Source organism: Manacus candei, unplaced genomic scaffold (assembly GCF_025592945.1).
Source record: "Manacus candei isolate 608988 ecotype Guabito, Panama unplaced genomic scaffold, ASM2559294v1 h1tg000049l, whole genome shotgun sequence".
Lineage (NCBI taxonomy): Eukaryota > Metazoa > Chordata > Aves > Passeriformes > Pipridae > Manacus > Manacus candei.
The window spans coordinates 9,193,467-9,211,700 of record NW_026138097.1 but is presented as its reverse complement, the minus strand read 5'-3'; the positions used below and the strand labels follow the sequence as shown (position 1 = coordinate 9,211,700).

At 57.6% G+C, this 18,234-nt stretch overlaps 3 protein-coding genes across 3 annotated transcripts; all 3 read left to right on the top strand.

Annotated features, from left to right (window-relative positions):
• Window positions 1–1,461: 1,461 nt before the first annotated feature.
• Window positions 1,462–6,773, top strand: LOC127476515 (cell surface glycoprotein 1-like). Its single transcript, XM_051799518.1, has 4 exons — window positions 1,462–2,517; window positions 2,674–2,745; window positions 3,227–4,219; window positions 6,520–6,773. Exons 1-4 carry the CDS (start codon window positions 2,418–2,420, stop codon window positions 6,771–6,773), a joined length of 1,419 nt encoding a protein of 472 aa, XP_051655478.1. The 5' UTR covers window positions 1,462–2,417.
• Window positions 6,774–7,049: 276 nt separating this feature from the next.
• LOC127476379 (mucin-7-like) lies at window positions 7,050–9,660 on the top strand. Its single transcript, XM_051799280.1, has 4 exons — window positions 7,050–8,185; window positions 8,342–8,413; window positions 8,895–9,245; window positions 9,355–9,660. Exons 1-4 carry the CDS (start codon window positions 8,086–8,088, stop codon window positions 9,510–9,512), a joined length of 681 nt encoding a protein of 226 aa, XP_051655240.1. The 5' UTR covers window positions 7,050–8,085; the 3' UTR covers window positions 9,513–9,660.
• Window positions 9,661–12,893: 3,233 nt separating this feature from the next.
• On the top strand, window positions 12,894–18,197 carry LOC127476514 (cell surface glycoprotein 1-like). The gene is made up of 4 exons (XM_051799517.1): window positions 12,894–13,941; window positions 14,098–14,169; window positions 14,651–15,643; window positions 17,944–18,197. Exons 1-4 carry the CDS (start codon window positions 13,842–13,844, stop codon window positions 18,195–18,197), a joined length of 1,419 nt encoding a protein of 472 aa, XP_051655477.1. The 5' UTR covers window positions 12,894–13,841.
• The last annotated feature ends 37 nt before the right edge of the window (window positions 18,198–18,234 follow it).

Genomic DNA, 18,234 nt, shown 5'->3' with positions numbered 1-18,234 from the left:
AGATGAGACAACATGCACTTGGAAGACCCTGAAGTAGATGTTGACCTACAAAGAATTTAAAACTAATTAACTAGGAGTGGGAAATGATTTTTTTTTTTCTGATGTAATCTGTTTTAAAGAACAGACTTTTTTATTTGGGCTGTAGCAAGAAAATGTTTCATGAAAGGCATACATGTCTTACCTTACTATTCCCTCTCTTGGAAATAAATTGAGTCATACTCTCATGAAAATTGGTAGCCTGTTGTTGAAGCAGATGCGATTCTGTTAAGTTACATCAGGTGGGCATCTGACCAAATAGGTACACAGGCATGTTTTCAGATATGTCAACAAGCTAATTGTTCCAAGCTCACAAAAGACTGAATATGAATTTGAAATCTTGTGTATCAGCTTGCTATTTCTTGGAATGTGCACTTTTCTTAGATAGAGAAATACTGTTCCTCGAATGAGGAGAAATTCCGGATACTTTTATACTGCCTAAGAATGCAAATCAGAATTATTGATTCTTAAGTAAAACTTGTTTGGATGGCAAATTAATTTAATTTCTAACAGTAGCTACCTAGTTTTACATATAACAACAAAAATATAATTTTTAATTTGAGAAGCAATACCTTCTTTTGTGCAACTGTGTTCCTGTTGAGTTTTTACAGGAACTTGACTGCTTTAACTGTTGACCAATGCTTTCTGGAAATCAGACAAATTCACAAAGCAAAGGCTTGTCTATACATTTAAATTACCAGTGGTTAACTAAGATGTGAATTGATGTTTGATATGGTTTGAAGCTGGCTCCCTGTCAAGTCTCCAAACCTTACCACAAGAAGTGTCGTCCCCCCCCCCAAACCTCAGGGAGAAGAGAAAAACAACTAAGAAAACCCGAAATGAGAGAGAGACAACTAAAGTGATACATATAAATATATATAAATATACATAAATATATTTACACTTGTTACAGATATATACAATTGAAATATATACAATTTCACAAGGGAAAGGGAAGGGGGAAAGGAAAAGGAACAAAACCAAAATAAAGTATATGTATCCCGATTAGTAGCCCAAGATCTAACAACTAAAAGAGTTAGCAAGGAAATATCTCACTACTCTCCTTGGGACAACCGAGAGTCGCTCTGGAATGATTGCTGGCAACCTCTGTCTCCCAAGGTCGGCAAGGCCTAAGCAGGCCTCGCTCCCCAACACGGCAGACTCAACAGCAGGGAACCTGCGCCTCCAAGCCGCCGGAAGGAAAGAGAGCGAAGGCCTCTCCTCCTTTCTTCTTATAGCCTGGCATACGTAAAAATCGTAGGGAATACTGGATAAATCTGGACCCTTCCTTGGTTACAAACTGGTCACCAAGGAAGGCCTAGCCCAAACTACCACAGATCTGTGGCAGCACTGTGTGAGCTGGAGCTCAGCCATAGCCCAACTCCTGCAGCCATTTTTCAAGACTCTTGTTTCAAGACTCCCCTGTTTTTCAAGACTCCTAGAAGAGTTTGCACTGGAAGGGACCTTAAAGCTCATCTAGACAAGGTTGCTCCAAGCCCTGTCCAACTCGGCCATGAACACTTCCAGGGATGGGGCAACCAAGGCTTCTCTGGACAACGTGTGCCGGGGCCTCACCACGCTCACGGGGAAGAATTTTTTTCCAGAATCCCATCTAATCCTGCCCTCTGCCAGTGTGAAGCCATTCCCCCTTGTTCTGTCACTGCAGTCCCTTGTAAACAGTCTCTCCTATCCAAACCTTCTTGGTCCTCCCTGTTGTGTTGGAAAATTTGCAAGTTGATGTTGTGCCAGGTGGCACCAGCCAAGCCCTGACCCGGGTGCAGGACCTTGCGCTTGAGGTCTGAGGTCACTGGCTTTGTTCAGCCTGGAGGAGACTGAGCTCAGATCTCACGGGGGGCTGCAGCTTCCTGCCAAGGGGCAGCAGCAGCGATTTCTGCTCCGTGTGACCAGGGACAGGACCCCAGGGAACGGCTGGAGCTGTGTCAGGGGAGGCCTAGGTTGGATATTAGGAAAAGCTTCTTCCCCCAGAGGGTGGTCGGCCACTGGAACAGGCTCCCCAGGGCAGTGGTCTTGGCCCCAAGGCTGCCAGAGCTCAAGGAGCGTTTGGACAACGCTCTCGGGCACTTGGTGGGATTGCTGGGCTGTCCTGTGCAAGGCTGGGAGCTGGACTGGACCATCCTTGTGGGTCCCTTCCAGCTCAGGATATTCTGTGATTCTAACTCTTTGGTTAACCCTTCCTCTCCCCACAAAGAGCTGGCAAAGCTGTTGGGGGTGGGGCAGAACAAGGGAAGCGCCAGCACTGTTGCTGTCTCTATGACACAACAATGGGAACCCCAACATTCCGTCCCTGGAGACGCTCCAAGAGGAGCGTCCAGACCCGCGTCCAGTCAACAGAACGGAGCGGCCGCCGAAGCTGACTGACCATGGCCCTGTCAGCTCTGTGGCAGCGCTGTGTGAGCTGGAGCTCAGCCATAGCCCAGCTCCTGCAACCATTGGTCTCTCGCGGAACCTCCTGCCCCACAGGTGAGGACAGACCCTGAGCCCAAAAGCCCCCGGATGCACGGCCGGGACATTCACAGCCCTTGCTCCCCTGCCCCTTGCCCTCCTCCTCCTCAGTCCTCTGAGCGCCCGACACCCCCCGACTGGCATGTGACCTCCAGCGTTTGCCCTTTCTCACAGGATCAGCCAACCTCGGCCAACAGCCTGGCCAGAAGCAGCAGCCCTTGCCAGCTCCCTCTGCCCCACCAGCAGGTATGGCAGTCCCATCTGCCTTGGCCCTTCGGTATTCCCTGCCCCCCAGCCCCTCCAGCCCCCAGGTCTGTCCTGGCTCTTCCAGTCCTGCCGGCACCTCCAGCAGCCACAGTACCCCTGTCCCCCTGCCAGCTGGGGCACCTTGGCTCAGCACGGCACAGCGAGAGGACCTGGCATTGCCAGGGCCACCTCTGTTCAAACAAGAGCTTTTAGAGGTATTTTCCCAGGATCTTGGGGCCATCTCTACCATTTTACCGTCCCCTGTGCAACCGCATGGCCGTGGCACGGTGGCTCACCCCGCAGGGATGGTCCGTCACGCAAGCTCCCGCTCAGAGCAGGGGGATGCCTGTGTTCGGGGCCGGCTCAGCGGGTGCCCCAGGAGACTCTCTCAGCCCCGAGCCCCCCCATCTCCCTTCTCCCCTGTGCCAATGGCTCCGAGCAGTGAGTGCTCCAACCCCCACCCATATCTTCTGCTCCGCAGGGACACGGACTCAGCTGCCTCCACCAGCCCCCTTGGCAAGCAGCCATGGCATTGCTCCTCCATCGGGCAATGCCCGGGGCTGCAGGAAGCCCCTGGCCCCAGCCCCACCAGTGCAGGACACCCAACACGGCCCTACCAGCTCAGCCAACCCCTCAGGGAAACCCCTGGGCCGTGGCAGCCCTCCAGGCACCAGCGTCCCCATGGATTTGGACACCACCCCAGCTCTTGACATCAGTCTGGGCAGTGATGTCCCCATGGATGATGACAGCCCGTCAGGCCGTGACCTCTCGCTGGCCAGCGACGTCACCATGGACGAGGACAGCCCGTCAGGCCGTGACCTCTCCTTGGCCAGTGACGTCGCCATGGATGAGGACAGCCCGTCAGGCCGTGACCTCTCCTTGGCCAGTGACGTCACCATGGATGAGGACAGCCCGTCAGGCCGTGACCTCTCCTTGGCCAGCGACGTCAGCATGGACGAGGACAGCCCGTCAGGCCGTGACCTGTCGCTGGCCACTGACGTCCCCATGGATGGTGGCTCCCCGTCAGGCAGTGATCACCTTGTGAGCTGTGACATCTCAGTGAGCAGCGATGTCCCCATGGATGAGGACACCTTCCCGAGGGCTGACATCTCCCTGCCCAGTCACAGCACTGCCAGCCACCCAGGCCCACTCCACGGCCAAGCCATCGGGGCCCATGGGGTGACTGCAGCCAGCGACACTGGGCTGCGTCGCAAGGTCCTGCTGAAAGGGACTCGGAGCCACTTGCATCGCTCCCAGGGAGCCGTGGGCACCAGCCGGGATGATCGCAGCAGCGTCCCCGTGCCCACGGACCATGCTGGCACCAGTGGCACCAGCTCCCGGCCCAAGAACACCTCGCTCTGCCCGCCCAAGAAGATGCTTCCCACTGACTGCAGTGTCCCCAAGCCTTCCAGAGCCGTCCTGAGCACGGGACACTGCAAAGCAGGCGGCATCAAGCCTCAGGACCCTCAGCAGGGTGCGGGCACAGGCCTGCCACCGCCTCAGAGCAGCGTGTCACCACGCAACATCGCTCTGGAAAGGCGGGGCACAAAGAGGAAGAGGGGCTCTGGGCCAAGCACTGGGAGCAAGTGCAAGGCTCCCGCAGCCAGGGCTGGGGCAGGAAGTTCTTGAGGGACAGATCGTTTGGGGATCTGTCCCAGGGGGAGGGACAGATCGTTTGGGGATCTGTCCCAGGGGGAGGGACAGATCGTTTGGGGATCTGTCCCAGGGGGAGGGACAGATCGTTTGGGGATCTGTCCCAGGGGGAGGGACAGATCGTTTGGGGATCTGTCCCAGGGAGAGGGACAGATCGTTTGGGGATCTGTCCCAATCTGAGGGAGGGAGGGAGCAAGGGAGGGAGGGTGTTTATGTAGATAGAGATGTAGGTAGAGACGTAGATGTAGATGTAGGTGTAGATATTGATGACCTTTTTTTCTGGTTATCAATAAAAGATTTTATTTTTTATTGCATAACCTGTCTGTGTCTGCATGGAATGGGGAGGGAGTGGTGGGTGGCAGCGGGAAATGGCACCAAGCAGGTCCACCAAGGCCCAAAGGGCTCCAAGGGCACCCAAAGGGCACTCCAGGTCTGAGTCAGTGCCGGAGATGCAGGCATTCCTGGAGGGTCCCCTTCCCCTGGGCAAGCAGCCCTTTGGCATGGGAGCCAGAACAGAGGGGTCCGCGCAGGACTCACGCACATGGCCCCACGCCGAAAGCAGCCCCGAGCACAGCCTGGGCACCGTCCGTCCTCCCACTCTGGGGCTTTAGAAGCCTGCTCCCACTGCTCCCACTGACCCCACCATGTCCCCAGTCATCCCACTGCAGCCCCAGACAGAGCTCCTGCAGGCTGCCCCGGGGCTGCACTGCACAGGGGCGGTAAGGGAGCGGGAAGAACGTGCTGGGAACCATATGCAGGACCTCACAGAAGTCCAGGGAGACGGCCTCTGTAGATCTCTGGGAGGGAGCACTTGGGATGTATCGAGCTCTGTCGGGGGGTGGACGGCAAACCACTCGGGACTCGATGGGTCAGGATCAAAGGGCAGGCTGGGAATGGGGACGCTGCTGAGGGCACTGCGGGGACACCGCAGGCCTCCTGAGCAGCAGCAGCAGGATGGGGATGCGAGCTCTACAGGCAGCTTGAAGCAGCCTCAAAGTCACAGTCCCTGGCTCTCGTGGGGCATTCAACTACCCTGAGAGCAACTGGAGAAGCAACGCAGCCAAGCACAAACAGTCCAGGAGCCTCCTGGAAGGCATTGGTGACAACTTCCTGACCCAGGCGGTGGAACCTGCCACAAGGAATGCTGTGCTGCTTCACCTCATCCTAACACACAGCAAAGGCCTTGTTGGAGATGGAAAGGTAAGGGACAGCCTTGCCTGTCGAGACCACGGCACGGTGGTCTTCTGAAGGTCCAGGTATTGGGAGACACATAAATACCAGGAGGCAGAGGAGCTAACTACGAAGAATAAGCTTTTATTTCAATGAAACTTGTATATCAATATTCACTGAACAAACCTCAGTGGGGCTTCTCAACTCAGTGGGGGTCGCAGCCCCCTTTTAGCCCCTTTGCCCGGAGCGCTGCTCCCTCCCCAGCGTTTCTCCACTGGCTGACGTACTCCGGGGTTACAGGCTTCCCGTACTCCGGGGTTACAGGCTTCCCGACACGCCTGCTCTGTGTCCCCCATTACGTCCCTCGGAGGGGGCTGGGAAGGTCACTGGCACTTTTCAAAACGGAGGCCACAGTACACTTCAAAACGGAGGACGTGGCCACCTGAGACCTTCTCTGCTGCTGATCGGTCCCCCTGTCTCTGGGCAAAGGGCACCCCTTTGTAACCAACAATTGAACCACCAGTAACTTACTGCTTCTTACTGCAAACTGCAACTACCCTACAAACTTTGCAAGCACGCTTTCTTCTTCCTAAGGGTGGAGTTGAGGACTGAGGGAGGACGAAGCAGGGCAGCATGGAAGATCAGAACCACGCACCTCAGGAGAGCTGACTCGAGCCTCCTCAGGGATCTTCTTCCTCCTTGCCTGATGCCCTTTTTCCCCTCACTCACTGCTCTAACCCCGCAACCTGATTTGCTGCACACCCTGTCTTCCTAAAACACCGCCCAGCTGGTCTTTCTCGATGGGCCGAGCTCCTTGTTTCCCTTTGCCCTTGTGCCAATGCCAGGGAATGGGAAACACCCTCATTTTTATGGTTGGGCTTTTGCTGCCCAGCCTCACTTTCTGCAACAGTTTCACAGTTTTCAATCTGGTTCTGTCCCTGTTTCTTTTAGTGCCCAGATTTTCTCCTAAACAGCCAGCTGACATCCATGCAGTCACTGTGCCCAGAACTGCCAGGAGAACTCCACAGGTTCAGAGGTTCAAGTGGGCAGAACCTATCTTGGATACAGCCTTGCCCGCTTGGAACATCGGATTCCACGTCAGGAGCCAGATGCTGAGCACTCCTGAAGAACCCCCTTTTCTAGACCCAATCTCCAAGCACAACGGATCACAGCACACCCCTAAAGTGCCTTTGACCGTCACCTGACAGAACCCCCTTCTTCTTGTCCACGCTTGTGGAACGGAGAGCAGCAAAAGACTCTCCAGTGTAAGGTCAGAACTGCCAGGTTTACGGCAGAGGCAGAGAAATTGCCCAACCCTTGCCTCCAGGATGGTGAGCTTGCTCCAGGATCCTTCCGCCAGGCAGTTTTGGTTGCATTGTTTGGTTTTCTGTCAACGTGCATCGCTTTCAGCAATGTTAACTTCCAATGCTGAGAAGTCACGGGATTAGTCCCCAGAATGAGGTGATGACCTTCGGCAGAGTTTGACTTCGTATGGCCAATGCTTTTATTTACCTCCTGCTTTCTGCAGGTGCTCCCTGTTTTTCGAGACTCCTAGAAGAGTTTGCGCTGGAAGGGACCTTAAAGTTCATCTAGACAAGGTTGCTCCAAGCCCCGTCCAACCCGGCCGTGAACACTTCCAGGGATGGGGCAGCCACGGCTTCTCTGGACAACGTGTGCCGGGGCCTCACCACGCTCACAGGGAAGAATTTTTAGAATTAGAATCCCATTTTTAGAATTTAGAATCCCATCTAATCCTGCCCTCTGCCAGTGTGAAGCCATTCCCCCTTGTTCTGTCACTGCAGTCCCTTGTAAACAGTCTCTCCTATCCAAACCTTCTTGGTCCTCCCTGTTGTGTTGGAAAATTTGCAAGTTGATGTTGTGCCAGGTGGCACCAGCCAAGCCCTGACCCGGGTGCAGGACCTTGCGCTTGAGGTCTGAGGTCACTGGCTTTGTTCAGCCTGGAGGAGACTGAGCTCAGATCTCACGGGGGGCTGCAGCTTCCTGCCAAGGGGCAGCAGCAGCGATTTCTGCTCCGTGTGACCAGGGACAGGACCCCAGGGAACGGCTGGAGCTGTGTCAGGGGAGGCCTAGGTTGGATATTAGGAAAAGCTTCTTCCCCCAGAGGGTGGTCGGCCACTGGAACAGGCTCCCCAGGGCAGTGGTCTTGGCCCCAAGGCTGCCAGAGCTCAAGGAGCGTTTGGACAACGCTCTCGGGCACTTGGTGGGATTGCTGGGCTGTCCTGTGCAAGGCTGGGAGCTGGACTGGACCATCCTTGTGGGTCCCTTCCAGCTCAGGATATTCTGTGATTCTAACTCTTTGGTTAACCCTTCCTCTCCCCACAAAGAGCTGGCAAAGCTGTTGGGGGTGGGGCAGAACAAGGGAAGCGCCAGCACTGTTGCTGTCTCTATGACACAACAATGGGAACCCCAACATTCCGTCCCTGGAGACGCTCCAAGAGGAGCGTCCAGACCCGCGTCCAGTCAACAGAACGGAGCGGCCGCCGAAGCTGACTGACCATGGCCCTGTCAGCTCTGTGGCAGCGCTGTGTGAGCTGGAGCTCAGCCATAGCCCAGCTCCTGCAACCATTGGTCTCTCGCGGAACCTCCTGCCCCACAGGTGAGGACAGACCCTGAGCCCAAAAGCCCCCGGATGCACGGCCGGGACATTCACAGCCCTTGCTCCCCTGCCCCTTGCCCTCCTCCTCCTCAGTCCTCTGAGCGCCCGACACCCCCCGACTGGCATGTGACCTCCAGCGTTTGCCCTTTCTCACAGGATCAGCCAACCTCGGCCAACAGCCTGGCCAGAAGCAGCAGCCCTTGCCAGCTCCCTCTGCCCCACCAGCAGGTATGGCAGTCCCATCTGCCTTGGCCCTTCGGTATTCCCTGCCCCCCAGCCCCTCCAGCCCCCAGGTCTGTCCTGGCTCTTCCAGTCCTGCCGGCACCTCCAGCAGCCACAGTACCCCTGTCCCCCTGCCAGCTGGGGCACCTTGGCTCAGCACGGCACAGCGAGAGGACCTGGCATTGCCAGGGCCACCTCTGTTCAAACAAGAGCTTTTAGAGGTATTTTCCCAGGATCTTGGGGCCATCTCTACCATTTTACCGTCCCCTGTGCAACCGCATGGCCGTGGCACGGTGGCTCACCCCGCAGGGATGGTCCGTCACGCAAGCTCCCGCTCAGAGCAGGGGGATGCCTGTGTTCGGGGCCGGCTCAGCGGGTGCCCCAGGAGACTCTCTCAGCCCCGAGCCCCCCCATCTCCCTTCTCCTCTGTGCCAATGGCTCCGAGCAGTGAGTGCTCCAACCCCCACCCATATCTTCTGCTCCGCAGGGACACGGACTCAGCTGCCTCCACCAGCCCCCTTGGCAAGCAGCCATGGCATTGCTCCTCCATCGGGCAATGCCCGGGGCTGCAGGAAGCCCCTGGCCCCAGCCCCACCAGTGCAGGACACCCAACACGGCCCTACCAGCTCAGCCAACCCCTCAGGGAAACCCCTGGGCCGTGGCAGCCCTCCAGGCACCAGCGTCCCCATGGATTTGGACACCACCCCAGCTCTTGACATCAGTCTGGGCAGTGATGTCCCCATGGATGATGACAGCCCGTCAGGCCGTGACCTCTCGCTGGCCAGCGACGTCACCATGGACGAGGACAGCCCGTCAGGCCGTGACCTCTCCTTGGCCAGTGACGTCGCCATGGATGAGGACAGCCCGTCAGGCCGTGACCTCTCCTTGGCCAGTGACGTCACCATGGATGAGGACAACCCGTCAGGCCGTGACCTCTCCTTGGACAGTGACGTCACCATGGATGAGGACAGCCCGTCAGGCCGTGACCTCTCCTTGGCCAGCGACGTCAGCATGGACGAGGACAGCCCGTCAGGCCGTGACCTGTCGCTGGCCACTGACGTCCCCATGGATGGTGGCTCCCCGTCAGGCAGTGATCACCTTGTGAGCTGTGACATCTCAGTGAGCAGCGATGTCCCCATGGATGAGGACACCTTCCCGAGGGCTGACATCTCCCTGCCCAGTCACAGCACTGCCAGCCACCCAGGCCCACTCCACGGCCAAGCCATCGGGGCCCATGGGGTGACTGCAGCCAGCGACACCGGGTTGCGTCGCAAGGTCCTGCTGAAAGGGACTCGGAGCCACTTGCATCGCTCCCAGGGAGCCGTGGGCACCAGCCGGGATGATCGCAGCAGCGTCCCCGTGCCCACGGACCATGCTGGCACCAGTGGCACCAGCTCCCGGCCCAAGAACACCTCGCTCTGCCCGCCCAAGAAGATGCTGCCCACTGACTGCAGTGTCCCCAAGCCTTCCAGAGCCGTCCTGAGCACGGGACACTGCAAAGCAGGCGGCATCAAGCCTCAGGACCCTCAGCAGGGTGCGGGCACAGGCCTGCCACCGCCTCAGAGCAGCGTGTCACCACGCAACATCGCTCTGGAAAGGCGGGGCACAAAGAGGAAGAGGGGCTCTGGGCCAAGCACTGGGAGCAAGTGCAAGGCTCCCGCAGCCAGGGCTGGGGCAGGAAGTTCTTGAGGGACAGATCGTTTGGGGATCTGTCCCAGGGGGAGGGACAGATCGTTTGGGGATCTGTCCCAGGGGGAGGGACAGATCGTTTGGGGATCTGTCCCAGGGGGAGGGACAGATCGTTTGGGGATCTGTCCCAGGGGGAGGGACAGATCGTTTGGGGATCTGTCCCAGGGGGAGGGACAGATCGTTTGGGGATCTGTCCCAGGGAGAGGGACAGATCGTTTGGGGATCTGTCCCAATCTGAGGGAGGGAGGGAGCAAGGGAGGGAGGGTGTTTATGTAGATAGAGATGTAGGTAGAGACGTAGATGTAGATGTAGGTGTAGATATTGATGACCTTTTTTTCTGGTTATCAATAAAAGATTTTATTTTTTATTGCATAACCTGTCTGTGTCTGCATGGAATGGGGAGGGAGTGGTGGGTGGCAGCGGGAAATGGCACCAAGCAGGTCCACCAAGGCCCAAAGGGCTCCAAGGGCACCCAAAGGGCACTCCAGGTCTGAGTCAGTGCCGGAGATGCAGGCATTCCTGGAGGGTCCCCTTCCCCTGGGCAAGCAGCCCTTTGGCATGGGAGCCAGAACAGAGGGGTCCGCGCAGGACTCACGCACATGGCCCCACGCCGAAAGCAGCCCCGAGCACAGCCTGGGCACCGTCCGTCCTCCCACTCTGGGGCTTTAGAAGCCTGCTCCCACTGCTCCCACTGACCCCACCATGTCCCCAGTCATCCCACTGCAGCCCCAGACAGAGCTCCTGCAGGCTGCCCCGGGGCTGCACTGCACAGGGGCGGTAAGGGAGCGGGAAGAACGTGCTGGGAACCATATGCAGGACCTCACAGAAGTCCAGGGAGACGGCCTCTGTAGATCTCTGGGAGGGAGCACTTGGGATGTATCGAGCTCTGTCGGGGGGTGGACGGCAAACCACTCGGGACTCGATGGGTCAGGATCAAAGGGCAGGCTGGGAATGGGGACGCTGCTGAGGGCACTGCGGGGACACCGCAGGCCTCCTGAGCAGCAGCAGCAGGATGGGGATGCGAGCTCTACAGGCAGCTTGAAGCAGCCTCAAAGTCACAGTCCCTGGCTCTCGTGGGGCATTCAACTACCCTGAGAGCAACTGGAGAAGCAACGCAGCCAAGCACAAACAGTCCAGGAGCCTCCTGGAAGGCATTGGTGACAACTTCCTGACCCAGGCGGTGGAACCTGCCACAAGGAATGCTGTGCTGCTTCACCTCATCCTAACACACAGCAAAGGCCTTGTTGGAGATGGAAAGGTAAGGGACAGCCTTGCCTGTCGAGACCACGGCACGGTGGTCTTCTGAAGGTCCAGGTATTGGGAGACACATAAATACCAGGAGGCAGAGGAGCTAACTACGAAGAATAAGCTTTTATTTCAATGAAACTTGTATATCAATATTCACTGAACAAACCTCAGTGGGGCCTCTCAACTCAGTGGGGGTCGCAGCCCCCTTTTAGCCCCTTTGCCCGGAGCGCTGCTCCCTCCCCAGCGTTTCTCCACTGGCTGACGTACTCCGGGGTTACAGGCTTCCCGTACTCCGGGGTTACAGGCTTCCCGACACGCCTGCTCTGTGTCCCCCATTACGTCCCTCGGAGGGGGCTGGGAAGGTCACTGGCACTTTTCAAAACGGAGGCCACAGTACACTTCAAAACGGAGGACGTGGCCACCTGAGACCTTCTCTGCTGCTGATCGGTCCCCCTGTCTCTGGGCAAAGGGCACCCCTTTGTAACCAACAATTGAACCACCAGTAACTTACTGCTTCTTACTGCAAACTGCAACTACCCTACAAACTTTGCAAGCACGCTTTCTTCTTCCTAAGGGTGGAGTTGAGGACTGAGGGAGGACGAAGCAGGGCAGCATGGAAGATCAGAACCACGCACCTCAGGAGAGCTGACTCGAGCCTCCTCAGGGATCTTCTTCCTCCTTGCCTGATGCCCTTTTTCCCCTCACTCACTGCTCTAACCCCGCAACCTGATTTGCTGCACACCCTGTCTTCCTAAAATACCGCCCAGCTGGTCTTTCTCGATGGGCCGAGCTCCTTGTTTCCCTTTGCCCTTGTGCCAATGCCAGGGAATGGGAAACACCCTCATTTTTATGGTTGGGCTTTTGCTGCCCAGCCTCACTTTCTGCAACAGTTTCACAGTTTTCAATCTGGTTCTGTCCCTGTTTCTTTTAGTGCCCAGATTTTCTCCTAAACAGCCAGCTGACATCCATGCAGTCACTGTGCCCAGAACTGCCAGGAGAACTCCACAGGTTCAGAGGTTCAAGTGGGCAGAACCTATCTTGGATACAGCCTTACCCGCTTGGAACATCGGATTCCACGTCAGGAGCCAGATGCTGAGCACTCCTGAAGAACCCCCTTTTCTAGACCCAATCTCCAAGCACAACGGATCACAGCACACCCCTAAAGTGCCTTTGACCGTCACCTGACAGAACCCCCTTCTTCTTGTCCACGCTTGTGGAACGGAGAGCAGCAAAAGACTCTCCAGTGTAAGGTCAGAACTGCCAGGTTTACGGCAGAGGCAGAGAAATTGCCCAACCCTTGCCTCCAGGATGGTGAGCTTGCTCCAGGATCCTTCCGCCAGGCAGTTTTGGTTGCATTGTTTGGTTTTCTGTCAACGTGCATCGCTTTCAGCAATGTTAACTTCCAATGCTGAGAAGTCACGGGATTAGTCCCCAGAATGAGGTGATGACCTTCGGCAGAGTTTGACTTCGTATGGCCAATGCTTTTATTTACCTCCTGCTTTCTGCAGGTGTTCCCTGTTTTTCGAGACTCCTAGAAGAGTTTGCGCTGGAAGGGACCTTAAAGTTCATCTAGACAAGGTTGCTCCAAGCCCCGTCCAACCCGGCCGTGAACACTTCCAGGGATGGGGCAGCCACGGCTTCTCTGGACAACGTGTGCCGGGGCCTCACCACGCTCACAGGGAAGAATTTTTAGAATTAGAATCCCATTTTTAGAATTTAGAATCCCATCTAATCCTGCCCTCTGCCAGTGTGAAGCCATTCCCCCTTGTTCTGTCACTGCAGTCCCTTGTAAACAGTCTCTCCTATCCAAACCTTCTTGGTCCTCCCTGTTGTGTTGGAAAATTTGCAAGTTGATGTTGTGCCAGGTGGCACCAGCCAAGCCCTGACCCGGGTGCAGGACCTTGCGCTTGAGGTCTGAGGTCACTGGCTTTGTTCAGCCTGGAGGAGACTGAGCTCAGATCTCACGGGGGGCTGCAGCTTCCTGCCAAGGGGCAGCAGCAGCGATTTCTGCTCCGTGTGACCAGGGACAGGACCCCAGGGAACGGCTGGAGCTGTGTCAGGGGAGGCCTAGGTTGGATATTAGGAAAAGCTTCTTCCCCCAGAGGGTGGTCGGCCACTGGAACAGGCTCCCCAGGGCAGTGGTCTTGGCCCCAAGGCTGCCAGAGCTCAAGGAGCGTTTGGACAACGCTCTCGGGCACTTGGTGGGATTGCTGGGCTGTCCTGTGCAAGGCTGGGAGCTGGACTGGACCATCCTTGTGGGTCCCTTCCAGCTCAGGATATTCTGTGATTCTAACTCTTTGGTTAACCCTTCCTCTCCCCACAAAGAGCTGGCAAAGCTGTTGGGGGTGGGGCAGAACAAGGGAAGCGCCAGCACTGTTGCTGTCTCTATGACACAACAATGGGAACCCCAACATTCCGTCCCTGGAGACGCTCCAAGAGGAGCGTCCAGACCCGCGTCCAGTCAACAGAACGGAGCGGCCGCCGAAGCTGACTGACCATGGCCCTGTCAGCTCTGTGGCAGCGCTGTGTGAGCTGGAGCTCAGCCATAGCCCAGCTCCTGCAACCATTGGTCTCTCGCGGAACCTCCTGCCCCACAGGTGAGGACAGACCCTGAGCCCAAAAGCCCCCGGATGCACGGCCGGGACATTCACAGCCCTTGCTCCCCTGCCCCTTGCCCTCCTCCTCCTCAGTCCTCTGAGCGCCCGACACCCCCCGACTGGCATGTGACCTCCAGCGTTTGCCCTTTCTCACAGGATCAGCCAACCTCGGCCAACAGCCTGGCCAGAAGCAGCAGCCCTTGCCAGCTCCCTCTGCCCCACCAGCAGGTATGGCAGTCCCATCTGCCTTGGCCCTTCGGTATTCCCTGCCCCCCAGCCCCTCCAGCCCCCAGGTCTGTCCTGGCTCTTCCAGTCCTGCCGGCACCTCCAGCAGCCACAGTACCCCTGTCCCCCTGCCAGCTGGGGCACCTTGGCTCAGCACGGCACAGCGAGAGGACCTGGCATTGCCAGGGCCACCTCTGTTCAAACAAGAGCTTTTAGAGGTATTTTCCCAGGATCTTGGGGCCATCTCTACCATTTTACCGTCCCCTGTGCAACCGCATGGCCGTGGCACGGTGGCTCACCCCGCAGGGATGGTCCGTCACGCAAGCTCCCGCTCAGAGCAGGGGGATGCCTGTGTTCGGGGCCGGCTCAGCGGGTGCCCCAGGAGACTCTCTCAGCCCCGAGCCCCCCCATCTCCCTTCTCCCCTGTGCCAATGGCTCCGAGCAGTGAGTGCTCCAACCCCCACCCATATCTTCTGCTCCGCAGGGACACGGACTCAGCTGCCTCCACCAGCCCCCTTGGCAAGCAGCCATGGCATTGCTCCTCCATCGGGCAATGCCCGGGGCTGCAGGAAGCCCCTGGCCCCAGCCCCACCAGTGCAGGACACCCAACACGGCCCTACCAGCTCAGCCAACCCCTCAGGGAAACCCCTGGGCCGTGGCAGCCCTCCAGGCACCAGCGTCCCCATGGATTTGGACACCACCCCAGCTCTTGACATCAGTCTGGGCAGTGATGTCCCCATGGATGATGACAGCCCGTCAGGCCGTGACCTCTCGCTGGCCAGCGACGTCACCATGGACGAGGACAGCCCGTCAGGCCGTGACCTCTCCTTGGCCAGTGACGTCGCCATGGATGAGGACAGCCCGTCAGGCCGTGACCTCTCCTTGGCCAGTGACGTCACCATGGATGAGGACAGCCCGTCAGGCCGTGACCTCTCCTTGGCCAGCGACGTCAGCATGGACGAGGACAGCCCGTCAGGCCGTGACCTGTCGCTGGCCACTGACGTCCCCATGGATGGTGGCTCCCCGTCAGGCAGTGATCACCTTGTGAGCTGTGACATCTCAGTGAGCAGCGATGTCCCCATGGATGAGGACACCTTCCCGAGGGCTGACATCTCCCTGCCCAGTCACAGCACTGCCAGCCACCCAGGCCCACTCCACGGCCAAGCCATCGGGGCCCATGGGGTGACTGCAGCCAGCGACACTGGGCTGCGTCGCAAGGTCCTGCTGAAAGGGACTCGGAGCCACTTGCATCGCTCCCAGGGAGCCGTGGGCACCAGCCGGGATGATCGCAGCAGCGTCCCCGTGCCCACGGACCATGCTGGCACCAGTGGCACCAGCTCCCGGCCCAAGAACACCTCGCTCTGCCCGCCCAAGAAGATGCTTCCCACTGACTGCAGTGTCCCCAAGCCTTCCAGAGCCGTCCTGAGCACGGGACACTGCAAAGCAGGCGGCATCAAGCCTCAGGACCCTCAGCAGGGTGCGGGCACAGGCCTGCCACCGCCTCAGAGCAGCGTGTCACCACGCAACATCGCTCTGGAAAGGCGGGGCACAAAGAGGAAGAGGGGCTCTGGGCCAAGCACTGGGAGCAAGTGCAAGGCTCCCGCAGCCAGGGCTGGGGCAGGAAGTTCTTGAGGGACAGATCGTTTGGGGATCTGTCCCAGGGGGAGGGACAGATCGTTTGGGGATCTGTCCCAGGGGGAGGGACAGATCGTTTGGGGATCTGTCCCAGGGGGAGGGACAGATCGTTTGGGGATCTGTCCCAGGGGGAGGGACAGATCGTTTGGGGATCTGTCCCAGGGAGAGGGACAGATCGTTTGGGGATCTGTCCCAATCTGAGGGAGGGAGGGAGCAAGGGAGGGAGGGTGTTTATGTAGATAGAGATGTAGGTAGAGACGTAGATGTAGATGTAGGTGTAGATATTGATGACCTTTTTTTCTGGTTATCAATAAAAGATTTTATTTTTTATTGCATAACCTGTCTGTGTCTGCATGGAATGGGGAGGGAGTGGTGGGTGGCAGCGGGAAATGGCACCAAGCAGGTCCACCAAGGCCCAAAGGGCTCCAAGGGCACCCAAAGGGCACTCCAGGTCTGAGTCAGTGCCGGAGATGCAGGCATTCCTGGAGGGTCCCCTTCCCCTGGGCAAGCAGCCCTTTGGCATGGGAGCCAGAACAGAGGGGTCCGCGCAGGACTCACGCACATGGCCCCACGCCGAAAGCAGCCCCGAGCACAGCCTGGGCACCGTCCGTCCTCCCACTCTGGGGCTTTAGAAGCCTGCTCCCACTGCTCCCACTGACCCCACCATGTCCCCAGTCATCCCACTGCAGCCCCAGACAGAGCTCCTGCAGGCTGCCCCGGGGCTGCACTGCACAGGGGCGGTAAGGGAGCGGGAAGAACGTGCTGGGAACCATATGCAGGACCTCACAGAAGTCCAGGGAGACGGCCTCTGTAGATCTCTGGGAGGGAGCACTTGGGATGTATCGAGCTCTGTCGGGGGGTGGACGGCAAACCACTCGGGACTCGATGGGTCAGGATCAAAGGGCAGGCTGGGAATGGGGACGCTGCTGAGGGCACTGCGGGGACACCGCAGGCCTCCTGAGCAGCAGCAGCAGGATGGGGATGCGAGCTCTACAGGCAGCTTGAAGCAGCCTCAAAGTCACAGTCCCTGGCTCTCGTGGGGCATTCAACTACCCTGAGAGCAACTGGAGAAGCAACGCAGCCAAGCACAAACAGTCCAGGAGCCTCCTGGAAGGCATTGGTGACAACTTCCTGACCCAGGCGGTGGAACCTGCCACAAGGAATGCTGTGCTGCTTCACCTCATCCTAACACACAGCAAAGGCCTTGTTGGAGATGGAAAGGTAAGGGACAGCCTTGCCTGTCGAGACCACGGCACGGTGGTCTTCTGAAGGTCCAGGTATTGGGAGACACATAAATACCAGGAGGCAGAGGAGCTAACTACGAAGAATAAGCTTTTATTTCAATGAAACTTGTATATCAATATTCACTGAACAAACCTCAGTGGGGCTTCTCAACTCAGTGGGGGTCGCAGCCCCCTTTTAGCCCCTTTGCCCGGAGCGCTGCTCCCTCCCCAGCGTTTCTCCACTGGCTGACGTACTCCGGGGTTACAGGCTTCCCGTACTCCGGGGTTACAGGCTTCCCGACACGCCTGCTCTGTGTCCCCCATTACGTCCCTCGGAGGGGGCTGGGAAGGTCACTGGCACTTTTCAAAACGGAGGCCACAGTACACTTCAAAACGGAGGACGTGGCCACCTGAGACCTTCTCTGCTGCTGATCGGTCCCCCTGTCTCTGGGCAAAGGGCACCCCTTTGTAACCAACAATTGAACCACCAGTAACTTACTGCTTCTTACTGCAAACTGCAACTACCCTACAAACTTTGCAAGCACGCTTTCTTCTTCCTAAGGGTGGAGTTGAGGACTGAGGGAGGACGAAGCAGGGCAGCATGGAAGATCAGAACCACGCACCTCAGGAGAGCTGACTCGAGCCTCCTCAGGGATCTTCTTCCTCCTTGCCTGATGCCCTTTTTCCCCTCACTCACTGCTCTAACCCCGCAACCTGATTTGCTGCACACCCTGTCTTCCTAAAACACCGCCCAGCTGGTCTTTCTCGATGGGCCGAGCTCCTTGTTTCCCTTTGCCCTTGTGCCAATGCCAGGGAATGGGAAACACCCTCATTTTTATGGTTGGGCTTTTGCTGCCCAGCCTCACTTTCTGCAACAGTTTCACAGTTTTCAATCTGGTTCTGTCCCTGTTTCTTTTAGTGCCCAGATTTTCTCCTAAACAGCCAGCTGACATCCATGCAGTCACTGTGCCCAGAACTGCCAGGAGAACTCCACAGGTTCAGAGGTTCAAGTGGGCAGAACCTATCTTGGATACAGCCTTGCCCGCTTGGAACATCGGATTCCACGTCAGGAGCCAGATGCTGAGCACTCCTGAAGAACCCCCTTTTCTAGACCCAATCTCCAAGCACAACGGATCACAGCACACCCCTAAAGTGCCTTTGACCGTCACCTGACAGAACCCCCTTCTTCTTGTCCACGCTTGTGGAACGG